The sequence below is a fragment of the Rhineura floridana genome, chromosome 6 (assembly GCF_030035675.1).
Source record: "Rhineura floridana isolate rRhiFlo1 chromosome 6, rRhiFlo1.hap2, whole genome shotgun sequence".
Taxonomy (NCBI): Eukaryota; Metazoa; Chordata; class Lepidosauria; order Squamata; family Rhineuridae; genus Rhineura; species Rhineura floridana.
Genome location: NC_084485.1, coordinates 70,282,093 through 70,302,095, shown reverse-complemented (window position 1 = coordinate 70,302,095; position 20,003 = coordinate 70,282,093). Strand labels below are relative to the sequence as shown.

General features: G+C 42.5%; 1 protein-coding gene across 6 annotated transcripts in view; it reads right to left on the bottom strand.

Moving 5' to 3' along the window:
- The window catches only part of MED20 (mediator complex subunit 20), a 29,598-nt gene that overhangs the window by 8,909 nt on the left and 686 nt on the right, over nucleotides 1-20,003 (bottom strand). For 2 of the 6 annotated variants that reach the window (XM_061632264.1, XM_061632260.1), the window contains exons 2-4: nucleotides 18,884-19,269; nucleotides 14,778-14,932; nucleotides 3,143-3,396 (exon numbers count right to left, since the gene is read on the bottom strand). In XM_061632264.1, the coding sequence (XP_061488248.1) occupies nucleotides 3,143-3,396; nucleotides 14,778-14,932; nucleotides 18,884-18,897 (423 nt within the window). In that variant the 5' untranslated portion in view covers nucleotides 18,898-19,269. The other 4 variants (XM_061632261.1, XM_061632263.1, XM_061632265.1 and 1 more) reach the window with 4 other exon arrangements.

Here is a 20,003-nt window from a genome sequence, read left to right as displayed (position 1 = left end):
CGTGGCAAGCTGGTCTCCCGTGTCTGAGCTGCTAGATTATTCCTCACTAAGGGACACATCCCCAGCACCTGAGGCCATGGTGCAATAGTGTGACACACACACCCGGTTTCTGCCCAGTACCTTGCTCTGTCAATGCAGCTAAGGTCTGTGAGCAAAGACGTATTGCCACAAATGGAATCGGGTGGTGAAGGACTTAGCTTCCCTGCAGCCTGAGTGGAGGCCACCTCTTTAGGCCCCTTGCTGGCAGGGAAAATGGGCAGGAGAGGCCTGGACTAACCACAGATACCTATGCTGCTGGAAAGTGGTGTTTGCTGCCACTGCTGGGAAGAAACCCTTTTCCTCCCCCTTGCTCCAGCTATTCAGACAAGCGGACAAAGGGTAAAAGGAAGTATCTTGCTGAAAGAAAAAATTCTAAAGGAGAAGAAAAAAACCTGCACTTTCAAGAGTGGAGATACAGGAGTGAAGCACTGATTCTGCTACTTGCTGGAGACAGAGTAAAAAAACCTGAAAGTAGAGCAAAGGGTTCCTCTTCTTCTGGCTGGCCACCAAAAGCTTTTTCAAACCAAGTGCATTTTGACTGTCTCCAGGAGGAGTTAACCCATTCCTATATGCTCCACTCCTCCACCAACTGAGACCTTTAAAGCAGCTGCTCTCAAGTTCTAGCTATATTTAGGGCTGTATCCAACATTGCTGTTCCACTTGTGCAGCAGACTTCCCCCTCTTCTTCCCTGCAACCTCCCCCTGCACTCAGAATCTGCTCCAGTTGGTTGGGGGACCTTCCAGAGTAGATTTTTGCAGTATGCAAGAAAGGGAAGTGGAACTCCAGTTGTGGAAGTAGAACTCTGGTCACACAGCATTGGGTACAACCCTTGTTTTGTATGGCTTATCACTGCAATATTAGCGAACATTCCAAAAGCAAGGACAAAATGGAGGCTTTTTGTGCCCCCCCCCCAAAAAAAAACTGGAAGTGTGAATGTTATAAAGCAACTCTCCCTGTCTGACTCATGGCAAATATTTCATTTTTTTTATAAATAAGCATAACACTAAAATTAGCCACAGCCACAAAATGTTTGCTCATACAAAAAAAAAGTTTTATTAATTCTGGATGCTGATCAAATCCAGACTTTGGAAAACCTCTCAAGCGGAAAATGGTTCCAAAGTTGAGGAATTGCCAGTAAAGTTACCTTTCTCTAGGATTTTACTGTTCATATTTTGGCAGTTGGAGGTACAATTCTTAGCTGATTAAGAGATAATTAATGAAAACATAAGTAGTCTTTTATGGTGCAGCTGCAATGTCCAGGTAATTGACAAAATGACACAGCAAGTGAGTATTAGGTAGCAGTATGGGTGTCCCAGCTTTTCATCTGGAAGGCCTTTGGTTTAGCTGCCACTTGAGTTCATTGTAACCCACAAGAATACTCTTGGTCTCATTGACATTTGTTTTAATTAACATTCATTGCACAGCAAAGGCTTAACACTGCAAACCAGGAAGAAAGGCCTGTAGTAAATTTGTATGTGTGTGTTTATGCTTAGAGTCTGCTAATCATTCTCCATTTTCCATAGGCATTGGACTTCTTTAAAAATCAGAACCATACTCATAAATTGGCATAAACAACTCACAAATAGGTTTGTGAATTACAGCCTCTCAAGTGCATTTTGACAAAGCTAACACATCCTGTTCCCTAGAAAGTTTTTTCCGTAAACAGGATTAGGCCTTTGAGAATACTTTTTAAAAATATTGAAATAAAGACTTAAAACTATCTGGATTGCTGAGCCAAAGGTCAATTAGAACATAACCTCAATTTTAACACATTAGGTATTTTTGTAATAAAAATATTTGTAATTCATTTTACACACTATATGTGAACATCCAAATCTAGCAAATTCAGGCTACATGCAAGAAAAGCTGGAATGCACATTTGTTTGTGTTCAATTACAGTGGTAATCAAACATTGAGATTATTTTAATTGGGGGGAGATATCTGGTTTTCCCAATTACTAGTGCTAGCTCCAGTATCCAGAGGCCCTTGGTAAAACGACACCCTTTGGGCCCCCATCTAGGATGGCCCTCCTCACCCAGGGGGCTTGCTTTGATGGCAGTAGGTCAGGGGGCGCTCCATGTTTTGCAAAAAAGGCATCATATTGCCCGAGAACATCTCAATGTCTGGGGCACTGTCAAAAACAAAGATGGCAGCTACCTGGTATTGGTACTTCTGAGCATTTTTAAAGGTCTGAGGGCAGACATCAGAAGTGGATCCTGCTGGTGCACTGATAGCTGTCCACAGATGCTGCCCATTCACACGAGGCCTTCCTATTACCCCTCAGCTGAAGCACATTATCTATTTTTAGTTTTAAGACCCTTCCTGGCTTAAACAAATCAAACAGCTCAGTGACCTCAAGCTGTTAGCTATCCATCCAGTGTTCATTTCCCTCATGCACAAGGCATATACTCACAAATTGTCCTTCAACTTCCTCCTAAAAGCTCATGTTATACAATGCCTACAAAATACTCTAGTGAAGTTATGCAGCTAATGTGATACAAGTGGTGCTTAGTAAGCTAACCGTAATGGGATCACTTATTTTGAAGCCTGTCTGTCTAGCAAATCTATCAACCTGTGGACTCTTAGGTTGTACTGAAGTCACAGCTTTGCACAGAGATAAAGATCTTGACTCTTTTCAGCATGTGTTGAGAAGAAGTTACAACATAGCAATTTCTATTTTGAGATACATTTCCTGGATCAAGTTGGGGTGGGAAAGGTCTGGACAGGTATATGGAAAGGGTACATATAGGTCTCACAATCCCTGGGCCACCTTGATGCACTGCCTGTGTGTGCACCCATCTGCATGCTATGAGAGGAGAAACTGGGTACTGTTATGTCCTATAACAGGGCTGAGGAGCCTGTAGCACTCCAGATGTTGTTGGACTTCAACTCCCAACAGCCCCAGTCAGCATGTAGTCCAGCACCACCTCGACGGCACAGGTGTCGTGCCTGCAGTAAGACTGGCTCAAGCCCTATATCTTTAGATATCTGTTTCCCAATTCAGTAAACTGTTTGCTATGACTGAACTGGGGCCATATAATACATTACCCCATGCCAAGCCACCACATCGTTGTCTTCCCCTTATTTAAGGGTCATCCTTACCTCCACAGATATACCACGGGCGCTGGGCCCCATGGTAACAGTGCCAATCTTTACCAAAAAATCACAGTACTGGTAGCGGGTGCCCCGGCTCTCTATCTTGTTCCCTTTGGCATTTTGAAAGAAGCCTTTCAGTTTCACCATAAGGACGTCAAAGTTGGCATCTGCTATGAGGCAAGGGCCATTTTCAAAGAGAGCGAAACAGCTGAGGGGATATTCGGAATTGTGCATCACGTACATCAGCTTGGCAGCCTGCCCTGAAACAACAGCAGCGTTATTCTCGCTTCAAAGATATTCCTTCCCTCTTATATGCTCTAAAATAAAACATCTGTTACATCTTTCTTTATCCCTTTCCCGCCCACCAGCCATTGATTCTGTTACAGAATCTCTATGTTATTCATTAGCTATTGACGTTATACTGGTTGCTGAATCGCTTTTTATAAAAACATAATTAACATTATTTTAGTAAAAGAACCACTAGCTTGAGATAAATGAACATTTGTCCTTTCTAGAGGATTTTTATTTATTTATTTATTTATTTGTTGAATTTAGTAGTCGCCCATCTGGCTGGCTCTCCAGCCACTCTGGGCGGCATACAAAATAGGCATACAATACCTAGACATTAAAAATCTAAAAACAATGAAGATAAAATCTAGCCAACCCCAAAAAGGATATCCTTCAAACATGCATCCACTTAACCTACTCATAAAAGTACACTCAATACTGTTTTGCAAGATGGAGAGAAGAGTTCAAAAATATTCTGACAACAGAACAGCTTTACCATACATCAAATAGGCCATTAATGGGAATTCACATGGCCACGTCTGGTACAATAACTCTTCAGAAGGCTATATATTGTGGCACGGTAGTATGCAGAGCACCATGAATACAACAGATGGAATTGTATCCAACGCTGCAGCTCTACTGGCACAACAGGCATCCATGTGCAATGCAGCATCCTCTTCCTCTCCAGAAAATTGGGGAACTCTCTGAAGCAGATTTTAAGGGTCCATGGGGAGAGGGAGAAGAAAGGAAACAGAAGTCCTGTTGTACCAGTGGAATCCTGCTGGCACAGCACTGGATACAGCCCCTAGCCTGGGGTTCACCAACCCAGCACCCATGAAGGCCTTTAGTAGTACCACCACCAGGTGGCCCAGACTCTGAGCTGGATTCAAGGTGCTGGTTTTAACCTATAAAACTTTACACAGCTTAGGACCACAATAACTGATGGAACGCCTCTCCCGACACGAACCCACCCATACACTACGCTCAACATCCAACCCCCCCCACAGGTGCCTACTCCAAGGGAAGCTGGGAGTCTGGCAACAAGGGAGAGGGCCTTCTCAGTGGTGGCCCCCAAATTATGGAATGATCTCCCTGATGAGGTGCACCTAGCTCCAACACTGTTATCTTTTCGGCACCAGGTCAAAACTTTCGTCTTCTCCCAGGCATTTTAGCATGTGTTTTTAAATTGCTTTTTAAAAATGTGTTTTTAAATTTGTATAATAAATTTTTAATGTTTTTAATTGTAAACTGCCCAGAGAGCTTCGGCTATGGGGCAGTATACAAATGCAATCAATCCAATCAATCAATCAATCAATGTGTCCTTAGTCTGACTCAAGAGTTGGGAGACCAATCACTTTATCCCTGCAGCAGCATTCCTAACCCCCTTGTTTATCTCATTGTAGATACAGCCATCTGCATACATCAACAGTGAGGTGGGTTTTTCTGGAGAATTTTGAACTGTAAAAATTTTCTAACTCAAATTAGGATAATTTGCATCAGGAAACATTCAGTTTGCAACCTAATTTAGTATTCGTATTTTGCTTGTACTTAAGTAAACAAACCTAAAAACTTTGGAACTGCCAAGCGTGCCTAATTATACAGCCACAAGAGTGGCTGTATACTATAGCCAGCGGGGATTTTTCACATACCGCAATGTTAAATTGAAAATACCCCCCATGCCATTCTGAGGCTTCCCATAAGCTCACTTCAAAACAAAACCTTACAAAACATATAGTCCTGAACTCAGAAACAGGGCTGTGGAGTCGGAGTCGTGAGCAATTTTGGGTGGAGTCGGGAGCAATATTGGGAGGAGTTGGAGTCGATAAAAATGTACCGACTCCGACTTCCAAATAAATTTTGATTGACAAGAAGCAATTTTGGGTGGAGTCGGAGTCGGACAGTAGAAAAATGGAGGAGACGAAGTCGGACAGTAGAAAAATAGAGGAGTCGGAGTTGAAGGTTTGGTGTACCGACTCCACAGCCCTGCTCAGAAACGCATGCTTAAAAACCCTGTCAATTTTCAAGGTCGATACACAAAACAGTCACAGAGAATAGACAGTTCAAAGTGTAAAAAGAGAAAAAAACCTTACAGCCCTTTTGGACTTTTTTCTCTGAGAGTTCTCATAATCTGTTGAAATTCATTAAAAATCAGCCATATTCACAGAGTACCTGTAATCCTAATACTGACCTTGCCCCAAACTCTGACTTTCATCTTCTGCAGTTGAAAAGTTAAAAAAATGCCTGGCTGATTTTTAATTAATTTAATAAATTTTGGCTAGAATCCAATGATAACGTGGAGCATGCTCAGTAAGAACCAACTGTCAGAGTTCTAAAAGCCTCACAGCTGCTGAGCTTAGCTAATCGGGGCCACACCCACAGCAGACTTTGATTTCATGTGAGACAGTCATGGCTTCCCTCAAAGAATCCTGGGAAGTGTAGTTTGTGAAGGGTGCTAAGAGAATCCTATTCCCCTGAGAGAATGGTTTAACAGTCAGCCACTCTGATTGAAGGTCTGTGAGGGGAACAGGGCGTCTCCTAGCAACTCTCAGCCCCCTTCACTAACTACACTTCCCAGGATTCTTTGAGAGAAGCCATGACTGTCCAAAGTGAAATAAAGGCCTGGTGTGGATGTGGCCAGGGAAAGCTTTGGTTTAAATTTGGGTGGGAGGCTACATGTGTCTGCTGTAGAATAAAAAGGTGGGGGAAAGCCTGAAAAAGAATGATTCTGTTTGCAATGTTTTCCTTTTGGAAAGGAAAGGGGCTTCCCTTCTGCCCAGTCCCCACCCACCCAATCTCCTCCCCTCCCACTCCCTGCCCCTTCCCTGGGTCAGTGTTGGACTACGACCTGGAAGAACAGGGTTCGAATCCCCACAGAGCCATGAAGCTCACTGGGTGACCTTGGGCCAGTCACTGCCTCTCAGCCTCAGAGGAAGGCAATGGTGAAATCACATCTGAATACCGTTTACCATGAAAACCCTATTCAAAGGGTCGCCATAGGTGGGGATTGACTTGAAGGCAGTCCATTTTCATTTTCAAACATGATTGCATAGAAATAAATCCCACTGAACTAAAAAAATATGCAAATGATCAAACCCACCCTCCCTTCTCTTTCCTCCTATCCCCTCCTCTTGCCCCTTCCCTCCCCCTTTCTTTGCCCCTCCCTCCCCCTCCCCTTCCACCCTCCCTTCTCCTCCCTCCTATACCCTCCTCTTGCCCCTTCCCTCCCCCTTTCTTTGCCCCTCCCTCCCCCTCCCCTTCTAATCCCCTCTTTCCCCTTCCCCCTCCTCCCCTTCCTCCTCCCCATGGTCAGTTTTACCCATCTTAAACATGATTGCACGGAAGTAAATCCCATTGAACTCTATAAGCATGCAAATGATCAAACCTGCCCTCCGCTCCCCCTTCCTTTGCCTCCCTCCAATACGCTCCTTCCCACTCCCACTCCTCCTCCCCCATGGTCAGTTTTTCCTATCCTAACCAAGATTGCACAGGAGTAAATCCCACTGAAAATAAGCATACAAATGATCAAACCTGCTTTTCCCCTCTCCTCTGCTCTCCCTTCCTCTTCTCCTGCCCACTCCAGCCCTCCCTCCCTTCCCCGCCCCCGGTCAGTTTTACCTATCCTAAGCATGATTGCACGGGAGTAAATCACACTGAATTTAATAAACATGCAAATGATCAAACCTGTCCTTCTCCCCTCCCCATCCTGCCTGCTCCCCTCCCAGTCCTCCCCTCTGCATTTCCTCCCCCCCTCCCCATCCTCTGTGTCACCTATCCTAATCATGATTGCAGGGGAGTAAATCCCATTAAACTCAATAAGCATGCAAATGATCCATCCATTCTCAGCAAACTTGCACAGGATCCCATTTCTTACCTCCCGGATTAAAAAGCAGGGAAATCCACTAATCGGCAAAAACCCTTGCGGTTTAAGAACTACCTATAGCCCACAGCTATTCTATCAAACTTTTAAAAGCAGGAAAATTGGGCAGCTATAGTGAATGACCAGGGGAGCAGGAGACCTGAACTGCTCTCTGAGATATTGGACTGCCCTACAAATTGGTCAAAATGCAAATACCATTTGGGTTGGTCTTTCACAGTCCAATCCACTTCCTGTGTAGCTTGGAAGAATTAGGTAACATGTGCCTCTGAGCATATGGTGAGTGGTGGCAACACCTGCAATCAGCCCAAATAATGGAAAGACGACATGTGCTGTGCTGATCTTGTTTTAACAAGGAGGAAGCAACATTATTAAGACAGTTGATATAGTTCAGATGGTCACTTTGAATACAGTAATACCTCGCATTAACGTACTCAATGGGACCAGAGCGAGTACGTAAACCGAAAATGTCCTTAAAGTGAAGCACTACCTTTTAAAACTTTTTTTACCTCTCCTTCATGCAGAGCCTCAAAGCCCCGCGCTAAAGCCTCTGCTGCTGCGCTGCTGCGCCTCTCAGCTGATCTCGATCGCACCTCCCAGCTGATTTGCGGTGGTACGATCATGTCTATTTCCACCCCCGCACTCTAAAGCCTCTGCTGCTGTGCTGCCGCGCCTCCCAGCTGATCACAATCGCGCCTCCCAGCTGATCACAATCGCGCCTCCCAGCTGATCACAATCGCGCCTCCCAGCTGATCACAATCGCGCCTCCCAGCTGATCACAATCGCGCCTCCCAGCTGATCACAATCGCGCCTCCCAGCTGATCACAATCGCGCCTCCCAGCTGATTTGCAGTGGCGCTATCGCGTCTATTTCCACCCCCACGCGCTAAAGCCTCTGCTGCTGCGCTGCGTTTCTAGAGAAATACAGGCATATGGAGCATGTACGTTATAGCGAGGCGACGTTAAGTGAAGCGACGTTAAGCAGGGTATGCCTGTATGTCTGATTTCCTTTGCAATTTTAGTGAAGTTTCCTATAGAAAATCATTTTCTTTTGTTTCTATTTCTGTGAATATGTGAAGTACAGCAACTCTTTGCAAAAGTTATACTAAAAAAACTCCAAACATAATTGTGGAATAATGGCACTGACTTCTGCAGAATAGTCTCCAGTGGACCTCAGGAGAGTCTCAATTTGCACAAGATAATACAGTGGAAAGTGAAATATATTCTAGCAAAATGCTAGGTGTGCTCTATGTTTTTAATTGATCGTGAACACCTTGCCTTAAATGAAGTGGTTTAAACATAGCAGGCTGAAAACATGCATCCTCTTTTTTCCAACAGCTAGAGTCATTCCTTTTTTTTTTTTTTCAATAATTTTTATTCAGATTTTCATAAAACATACAAGACAAAATCATAAAACATTCAAAGACAAAAAACAAAATCAAAAATAGTTAAACAAAAAGAAAAAAAGAAAAGAAGAAAAAAAAAAAAAATAAAGAGTAAAATATTGACTTCCCATTTGTCAAAGATCAAATCAGTTATAAGTCTATAATATATAGCAATCCTGTCTCTTAAGTCATATTATAAAATCACTTTCCTCCAGTAGTTATCTTACTTAATCATCAAATCTCATAAACATTACTTTATTCTTTCCACAAAAAGTCAAAGAGAGGTTTCAATTCTTTAAGAAATATATCTATCAATTTTTTTTTCCAGATAAGCATATCGATTAATCCATCTCATTACTAATTATGATAATCTTATTGTCATAACCATAGTCAAAATAAACATTTCAATTAATCCATCACATCAGAATCTGTTAGGTTCAGTAATTTCAGTAGCCATTGTTCTATTATCTCTATTAGTTCCATTTTCCATCTTCCATCTTCAGTAGTCTTGTTAAGTCCAGTAATTTCAATATCCAATCTTCCATTATCAGTATTCCATAATAATCTTGCTGTCAAAGCCATAGTCATATAATAAGAGTCTGATGGGAATTACCTCTATCCCAAATATTTTCTTGCCATCCATTCTGAATAAGTTGCTGAAATACTGCTGTAAAATCATATCTCTGTTCTTTTTTTCAAAATACACTGGGTCATCTCTTAAAAGTTTTTCCATTGTCACATGGCTGCAGTTAATTCCATAGATTTTCTCTATATTGGGCTCCATCACATCATTCCAGTCCAGAAGATAATCCATGCCATTGATAACTTTATCTCTAGAATCTTCATTAATTTCTTCAGAGATAACATTGAGTTCCAAACAATAGATTTTATTTCTAAAGTCCATAGACTCCAAATCTTGTTCCTGTTCCACGTTTGTTCCAATCTCCGGGATCTCCTCTCTCACAGGGACCCCTATTCCAGTCTCCAGGGTCTCCTCTCTCACAGGGACCCCTATTCCAATCTCCGGGGTCTCCTCTCTCACAGGGACCCCTTCCAGGGTCACCTCTCTCACAGGGACCCTTATATCTTTAATCTCCTGCTTCATTTTACTCAATTCAATTTTCGTTATCTCAATCTCATTCATTATTCTCTGAAACATAGTTATTTCCAGATTCTCAGCCACTTTCTTAATTGCCATTTTAAAAGAAAAATATAGGAAAACCACTTCTTATTTCAGCAACAATTGGGTTAATACTCCAAACTTGGTGACATCACAGTATAAACAGAGCAGACAGCCTTATCTCTCCAATAGTTAAGTAAACAAAATGCAGTTCCCAGGATCGAAGCAATTAATGGCAATCGTCAAGAAACAGATTCGTCAAAATAAAATAGACCAAAAAGAGAGTAGTCTCAAAACAGTATAATATTTTTCAAAATAAAAATCTGGAATAGAAATCCCTCTTCTGTGTGTATCTTTAGAATGCAAATCCAGGACAGCTTTTTGCAACAAAAACAGAGATAAGCTATTAATTAGTGCGTAGCAGAGAGAAGTTACGGCTCCCCAGTGAGATGTCAAAAACCGATCAATCTGGCAAATCTCTTTTAAACAGCAACAATTTAAGTCAAGTAAAAGAAAAATATAGAAAGAAGGGTGCTTGCCTGTTAGTGCGTTCTCTCTTAGAAGATAAGATGAACGTTCGCTTTAACAGATAGAGCTCGCTGTTAAAAATCCGTCCCACCTTCGTCGGCTGGACCTCGTCCCATAAATTAATGAGATCTGGTCGTCCCAACAAAAATAGGCTTTGAGGTTAATCTCTTCGTTTCTCCCTACCCGGGAGAAGTTTAATCAGTCAAAAAAAAAGAAAAAACTGACTGATATATCTGAATAAGCTTCTTTTGAGGCAGGAGCCCGTCTCAAAAGCAGGCACAGGCTAAGTCACCCTTCCCGGAAGTCCAGCTAGAGTCATTCCTGAAGTAGCAACATATTGTAATCAGTCTGATTTTACACCAAACTGCAGGTCCAGATTCCACTGTTAATGCACCCAAAAGAGAAATAGAACATAACCTCCAATTTGAAACACAAAAGGCTGTGTTCACCATCATATGACACTGACCAATAAAAAGGCTTTGAAATTAATAAAAATAAATTTGACACAGATTTCTGGGATGAATAATGAGGGAAATAAAATTTTCTAGTTTAGATTCTCTGTAGAAACATTAGTAACACAGGAAAGAGGCAAAGTAAGAAGAACACCAGCAAACATACAAAAATATAATTCTCTCTCTTTGGAGATGGCAAGTGTTGCCACCACTCACCATACGCTCAGAGGCACATGCTACCAAATTCTTCCAAGCTACACAGGAAGTGGATTGGACTGTGAAAGACCAACCCAAATGGTGTTTGCATTTTGACCAATTTGTACGGCAGTACAATATCTCAGAGAGGAGTTCAGGTCTCCTGCTCCCCTGGTGCATTCACTATAACTGCCCAATTTCCCTGCTTTTTAAAGTTTGATAGAATAGCTGTGGGCTATAGGTATGTTCTTAAACCGCAAGGTTTTTTGCCTATTAGTGAATATTTATTTGCAATAAATCCATCTATTCATTGTCACTAATGAACTTATAAAACTGAAAATTGTCTTCAGAAACTTAAAGCAGTGGAAATGTTTCTCTTTTGGGAAATTTTCTGTCCCACTTCACTGGTTATCGCACATTGTACAATCATTGCATAATCCTGATCAGCAGCTAATTTTTAAGGAGGGCCATATTTTGAACTGAGCAAGGATCTAGCAGTATTGGTTCCAACAACAGACTCATGTTCTGTGCAAACTGAAACATAGGCAAAGGGTCTTCTAAATCCTCATTGGTCTAATGGAAAAGAACAGTATCTGTCAGAGTTTTCCCAAGCACACAAGTCACAACACAGACAAATAGGACTGAACAGCTGAGGTGCAAGAGAGGACATCTTTGATAGCACCCCTACTGCTGTTCACATGCAGAAGGATTACAGAACCCTCTGTCCAAGTCTCAGCCCTGTTATTTGAGATGTTTAACTGGAAATGCGAGGGACTGAACCTGGGGCCTTATTCACATCCTCTGCCATTGAGCTCTATTCCCTTTCCACTTTCAGCAATCTTGTTCATTCTACGGCAATGGTTTTCAAACTGTGTTCTAGGGAACTCTGGGGTTCTTTGGAAGCTTATGCATCTTTGGAAACTTCCTCAGTTGGAAGTTTGGTAATGGCGAACCAGTTTCCCTGGAAGACATCTTACTGGCCATGACTGATTTTCCTCAGCAGTGTGCAGCCCCAGGGCAGCACTATAGGTATTCTATCTAGACCTAGAACATATCAGAATCCTCTGCAAGGTTTCCTCAGTAGACAACTTGAAGTGGAAAGGGTTCCCTGAAGGCAGAAATTTGATAACTACCGATACAGAGGACCCAGGAACGGCGGGGTCTTTCTTAATTAATAGGCAGTCATTACACTTGAGACTGTTTGTAGGGACCAAAGAAGGCACCTTGAGCTTGATCACTACCTAGGAGAGCATGACTTCCTTTTTCTTTTTAGCAACCAGCCAATCTAACTGAGGTGCTGTCTCCATCCTTTGATCTGTTTCTGGTTTCAGTGTTCAGTCATCAGCTGAAATTGTCGTTTAAACTAGAATTATCAGTGCTCAAGCCAGGTCCATGGGCACAAGTCTCATCCTCAGTCCAATAAAACATGGTTTATTTGACTTCATTACACCTGGACCAGGCCACTTGGAGCTTTCGAAAGTACAGGCATCGTTTTCAGGCAATGACCTAAGAACCCTACTAATTATGTGAGTCATGCACACATTCTCTTATAAACAATCACTGAAACATGTATTATCCGTTTCCTAGTCTTTATCTTACAGGGAAAAAACCCTGTCATTTTTCAATGTGACAAGGAAACAAAATTTTAATTCAGCATTGATGTGTTAGCAACTAATGCAATAACCCCCTATGCTACAATGGTTTCAGGATTCCAAATAAGATGTATCTTCATAATTGATCTACATGGGGTTTTTAGGAGACGCCTCTTTAAAAAATCTCTGCAGTTTCTCTGCATAGTAAAATAGTAGTTATACAGGCAGCCTAATCAGATCTATTTTTATTCAGATATTGACTCTCACTGGGTTCAGTAAAGCTTGCTCCCAAATATGCTTACAGTGTAGTTTTAGTGGTGTTTTGCTGCTTTTCTCCACAGTTTTAACATGGTTAGTAGAAGCCTGGAGTAGAGCATCAATTCAAGCCCTATTTTGGAACTGCAGAAATATATTTATCTCCATGCTAGCAACCCTGACACCTGCCAAATTAACAGACCTGAGGCAAAAGGATGAGTGCACAAGCTCACTGCTGACCTCTAGAGGGGAAAATAATTAACTCATGAGAAAGCACCAAAGAACATGCACTGGCAATCCAGAATTGCAAACTGCCCAAACCATATCCCAGAGGGAAGGGGAATACACATAATGTTTCCAAGTTCCTTCAGGAAATCTGGCAAAACATTTACACCCTCTTCCAAATATTCTGCTGTGATTTCAACTACCTCTATAAACCCTCAGCTCCACTAACAGAAAGAACAAATGTACTCACTGAAGATTAGCAAATAAATATAATATCCGAGGTTCTATCAATCAAAAAAAATTGGGGGGGGGGAAGTTATCTGATGTTAGGTAGCCCTAAACTAAATTCAATTGGAAGACACGTACACCACTGAAATGTTCATTTGCCAGCAAATTCTTGTGGACTAGTTGCTTTTGTAATCTTATTTACAGAGTTGCTTTGAGGATGCTAAAAGTGCTTTACATCACTGGGTTGGATCCAGATGAACTTAGTTGAACTTTGATCCCACTGAAGTCAGTGGAACAACCAGGGCTGCTGAAAAGGGGGTTCAGGAGGGGTACATCTACTGGGCCCAAACCCAGCAGGGGGGCAGATTTGTTTTTAAAAAAACTAAGTCTCTATTCCCTTTAGAACAAAGGTTATGAAGCAAACAATGCAGGCACCACCTGAAGCAATTGCTTTGTGAGATATGAGCCCACTCCTGCCTTTCAGTGTTTTAGCCAATGAGGGAAGACAGAGCTGTAATTGATGAGTGCTACATAGAAATTTAGTTTCATTCAAGCAGAAGAGAAGACTTCAAAATAGTTTCAAAACGACTCAGGAAGGCCTTTCTTCACTGTCTGAAGACGGGACTTCCTGGTTCATTCTGAAGCCATTTTGGGGACTTTCTTGGTGCGTGTGACACTTTACATTTTTCTCTCTAGATTCAGACAATGGAGAAGAGACTGTCTGGTTCATTTTGCAGCTATGTTTTCATCTTTCTTAGTAGTGATGTTTGCTCAGAAAATAACTGAGAAATCCAGGTTTTTAATGTAGCTTTAATGTGACTGGCCTCTAGCATATCCATGCAAAAACAAAAGATAGCAGCAAAGACAGGAGTTCAAGCTCTTTTTGACTCAGGTTTGGTTTTGTGCAACACCACATTTTTTTCTGAGTATGTATACATTAAAATAAAATTATCCTGCTATAAATGCAAATAAAATCAATCATTAGTTATGTCTATATTGCAAAGGGCTGGATACTGTAGTAGAGAAAGCATGGCTGTAGGTATTATGAGGTATAAATAAGCACAACAAATGTGCTGACAATACACCACTTGCTTTTTAACCATTTAATCTTGAATTTATCCAAGCACGGCTGCTGTAAATCTCAAATATCTTTTTTGGCCCCTTCCCACAATGTTGCTCCCTCGAATGCACCTAACCTCTCATTGGAGAGCCAGTGTGGCATAGTGGCTAAGGTGTTGGACTACGACCTGGGAGACCAGGGTTCGAATCTGCACACAGCCATGAAGCTCACTGGGTGACCTTGGGCCAGTCACTGCCTCTCAGTCTCAGAGGAAGGCAATGGTAAACCCCCTCTGAATACCGTTTATCATGAAAACTCTATTCGTAGGGTTGCCACAAGTTGGGATTGACTTGAAGGCAGTCCATTTCCATTTTCCAACCTCTCATCAGTTGAATGAAGGATCTGAATGCACCAATTATTGTAGAAAATTAAATGCTTACCTTGATTGCCCATTGTGGAGGCTGCAGTATGGTAGGTTTCACAGTCTACACAAAAGGTTCCCTGTTTCTCTGCTCCAAGTAGTTCCAGTTTTCTTGTTAAAATTTCAACTGTTTGCTGAACGCTCTTCCCCTCTGCCACTGGCATCTGAGAAACACTAATAAAGGAGAAAGGACTTGAACAACAACAACAAAAGGCTCCAGAGCCATATAAATCAGAATCACAACCACTATCCACTTCACATGCTACCCAATGAAGCCCATGTTTGTAGCATTTTTATTATTATTGTCAATCTCATAGCTCAGTGCACATGACACTTTACAAAGTAGATTACAGAAACACCAATTTGAAATTATTATCTGTGTTTTCGTTGTGAATTGCTTTAGGATGTTTCATGGGGAGCAATTCATAAATGAAACAAACAAACAGTCTGTCCCAAGGAGTTTACAATCTAAATTTCAATGGTGTGGGAGACAACAAAAGGAGAAGAGGAAAAGGCAACAAGAGACGACTTTTACCAATTCCAGTAATGCACAGGCTTCCTTTTTGATTTTGTGTAATATGCATTATAACAGATACAAAAAAAGGAATTCTTCAACATTCAGTCTCTCTTCCTCCCTTTTCCACAATTATCTTTTCATCCTACTTCAAACTTATGAAGGAAGAAAAGATCCAAAGCTTGCATAGAGAAATGTTGTCTACGTCAGTCTGTCAGTGATCCCTCTCCCAATTAAGACATCAGGGAGTGCTCAGAGGTGTCCCCATCTTCTTGGAGTTCATATTTGCTGAATATTCTGCACCAAAATTCTCAGTTTTACAGAAACTGACGGACAAATGATGTTCAATGATAAACAAAAATGGCATAAACTTGGAATCACAAATATTGCTGTCCCCTCTCTCACATCTCCATTTGCCTGGCTCCACCACCTTCCATGCACTGGAGAGCAAAGGTCTGAGGCAGCAGGGAGCCTGTTCTATGAGTGTAGGTTTCCCCTGCATTTAAAACCCTACATGATAAGGGATCTAAGTCAGGTGGTGTGCCTACAGATATAGAGGGAATTGCTGTGCACAAGGGAGTACAGAAGCCCAAACCTCTTTGACTATGCCATTCATGTCTAAAAGTCTTGATTGCACAGAATCAAGAATCCCACACAAGACATAAAGGCTCAGGTTCCATTTTTGCTCTGAAACCTTTTAGTCAAAGATGCTCAAAGCTCTCTTTTTTTTTGTACAGCAGTACAAGAGCAATGAATATCACATCACTTATCCAGGTATCTTGAGTCACTTCTAGAAACTCAAATAATGAATAAATGGGGACTTATAGAGAGAGAGAAAAACCACATGAAAGAGCAAACGTATCATATTAACTGAATCCTCGAAGACTCTCATACTGTGGAATCATGTTTTATAGCCAATACCAATCTGTAACTGTAAATACAGGCTTATAAATAGTCACCTGCAAGAATGAATGACTAGAAAGACAAACTAGAAGGTGAGAGAAAGTTGTTTCTCCCCCTGGCTGTGTCAATATGCCACAAATAACTAAGGTAGTGATGTCTTTGCAAGAGTGCTAGTAAACATTTGTGGCCTGCTAGCTTTTATTAACTTATTTACAAGACTGTTAAAGCATTTGAATGAGACAGAGAGAGAGAGATTGTACAAAATCTGCTTGTCTCAGATGTTTTCTCACACATCTTAGATGTGCTAGGCAATGGGTAGGGCTGGCAATGAGGTGCAAAACTAAACACATTGACAATAATTTATTCAGTCTGGTGTGTGTACACACACACATGCACACACACAGAAGTGATTGTAATAGGGCACTGGTGAAGAAACATTTTGCATAGATAAGATTTATACAATTCTTAAAAATGTTGTATGGCTGGTACAGGTTGTTAGAAGAGAAATAATGTGCAGAGTGTAGTGTTTCTTCTCTACTCTGAACCTGCCCATTTACTGGAACTCCTACCCAAGCCCTGCTCTGGGTGCCCCCAACTTTGAAGGGGGAAGGAGGATCCTCTCATCGGCAGTCCCCAGGCTGAGAAAGAAATATTTGCTTGGCACCCATTCTTTGTTAACATTGGCCCCAAGTTAAAATTGTTTTATTTGAAAGAGCTTTTAAATGACAGGTAGCGTGAAGACCCTTTTGCTGTTTAAATTTATTAGCAATTGCTGCTGTTGCATTGCATTTTATTATTTTAACGTTGTTTGAAAAGCTATCTTTACTGCATTCTGTATATTTATGTAGTTGTCTTGTGAACTATTCTGTAAAGGCTAAAGGCTGGAAAGACTGCCACTGAACCACTGGGGCCAATTCAAGGTTTTAGTACTAGCATAAAAGTCCTAAATGGCCTAGGACCCAAGTACCTAAAAGAGCACCTTCCACAGTATCCATCATCCTGGACCCTACAAATGGCAGGTGAGGCCTTGATGGTGACATCACCAGGGGCTGTCCAGTTGGCGCTGACCCAGGATAGGGCCTTTACAGCAGCAGTTCCCCACCTGTGGAATTCCTTCCCTGGTGAGGTGCTACTGTTTCCTTCATTACTGACCTTCAGCAGGGATTTGAAAGCGTTCTTGTTCCCTCAGGCAACTGACAGCTGAAGAAGACTGTTGCTGGCAACCCAGAGACCACTGGATGAAAAAATGTTTTTGACTATAACAGTTTTTAGAATGCTCGGTTTGTTTGTTTTTAATGTTTCATTGATGTGTTTGCTGCCCCTGGGCTCCTTCGGGGGGAAGAGTAGGATATAAATTTAATAAATAATAATAATGAATATTTTAGATTAATTAGGGGTGCAATCCAAACCACAGCTGCTGCCGGGCAGGGCTTAATGAGCAGCTGAATCACCCCCACATCTGCAGCCCTGCTAGTCATGTGGGTCAGGGCAGAAGGTGAGGGAGCAGGCAAATCACAATGCCAGCCTCAAGCTGGTGCAGTAACTGGACCCAATGTAGTCATGTAACAGCAGTAGGCTGGCTCAGGATCCTTGGGCAGAGGCCAGCAGAGATGGACAAAGTGATACTCTAGCCAATCCACACACGTCTGGCACAAAGGGGGTTTGGATTACAGTTCCCCTAATACTGGGATCTCTGAGCATAAAATGGGGGAGGGGCACTGTGTTTGCCCCTTGAGCACTGCCACCTTGGAAGAAACATGGGCTTTACATACAGTATAACAAATAATAAAATTGTATAATGTGTATATACATGTAAGCCACTTGCAGTACTGACAAACTTCCAGCCAAACCCTCGTTAGATCACACCTTTCCACTTTTTAACCCCCCCATGCATTACTAATGAACCCAGGACAGGGAGTAATGAAGCTGAGGTGGCACCTGCAGCAGCTCAAACACCAACTCGCCTACTGTGCATGCTTTGATGAGCACCTGCTATAGCAGCAACTGGAGCAGCCAAATGCGCACACCTAAGCATGATGACAGCACAGCCTGCACCAGTACTGGGCTCACAAGATCAGCTTGCAGAATCCAGGCTCTGGGTGGCAGCAAATTACATTCCTTCCCCCAAAAGGTGTTTCAAGAGCTATCACACCTACTTAACCAATCCTGCCTCCACCCTACCTGTGTCGTCTCTTTTGCCTCTTGCAGTTGCAGAACCTGGTGCCTACTGCACAGTAAACATGCTATTTGCTTGTTCACACGTTACTATCCTCTCCCCCATTGTTAAATCTTTCAGTTAACATAGACACAAGCTGATCTCCTCCTCCTCCTCCTCCTATCTCATAATCTGCCTACAGCACCGGCCGTAGCATTAACCTCACGTTTTGCAGGAGGCGCAGATACATAGGGATGTCAGCTGGTTACACCGCCCACGAAAGGCATTTCAACGGTTATTGCACCTGCTTAATTAATCCTGTCTCCACCCCCGACCTGTCGTCTTCTCTGCCTTTTGCAGCGGCAGACCTTAACGCCTACTACAAACACGCCATTCCCTTGTTCACACGTTACAGTTCAAATTCCTATCCTTCCCCACCCTCATTTTTAGATCTTTAACAGTCGCAGACGTTCGCTTCCCCACTACCAACCAGCTACAAAACCTGCAACAGAATTTTTACAAATCAATACATCCCCAAGTCAAAATGCCGTACCAGGTGACTCCCATACTTCCAACGGCCTCCGTGTGAAACTGGGATAGACTCTGCAAAAAGACCAATCGCGACACGAACGTGTTTTTGCCCCTTTAAGTGTTAACGTGTGCACAGAACGTCCTTTGGATGTCTATACAGAACCCTCGTGACCGAAACAGCTTCACCGTCCACGATCTGTGCTCTCCTCAAAGAAAGCAAAGAGGATGTGACGTAATCGAGCGAGCCGTGGGCTGGAAAAAGTCCCATCCAAAACCAGCCTCCTGGTGTTCTAAGCGGATAATGAAGAACGAACTCTCGGAGGTCAGGAAGAAGCAACGGGCATTCCGGAAGCCACCAGTGCCTGGATGGGGGAGACCATCTGGTCACGCCGTGTTCGCCGCTTTGAGCTTCATGATGGAAGAAAGGAGGAATATAAATTTAATAAATAAATAATAAATCAGTGCCAGAACTCTAAGCTGCTATATTAGTGGAGTAGGCTGACCTTTGGCTGGCTATCCAAATTAGTCTCAACCCCAGCTCTCACCTGCAGTATTAACACTGGATTATATTGCAGGTTTGTTGTATGCTGATACTAGCGGAGGCTAGACTATTAGGGGAAATGGGGCACTGCCCCACCAATCTCGGCCTGCCTTCTTATTTACGCCTAGTCTAAGGGGTGGCCCTGGCTGTTCGCTTGCTCCTTCTCAGTCTCTGTGTTGTCCTTGCAAAACTCAGCAGGAAGAAGGATGGGGGACAAAGCTAGACTTAGGCTGCAATCCCGTACACAGTTACCTGGGAGTAAGTCCCACTGAACCCAATGGAGCTTACTTCTGAGTAGGCATGTATTGGACTGCAGCCTTAGTTGGCTCCGCCTATCATTGCCTCCGCCTATCATTGCCTCTAGCTCCATCTACTATTGGTCTCCCTGCCTTCCACACTACCATTCCCAAAAGGCACCAATCACCACTGCCGACCTGCAGTAAGAATATAATCACACTAGATTACACTGCATGATTCTTTTTTAATGGTTTCTTTATGTAAATTTTATTTTATTGCTAGCAGATTCTTGTAAACCCTTCAGCCTTAGCCTGCCTCTCCACGTGCACTATTAACATTGTGCTAGGCTGCAGAACTGTTACAA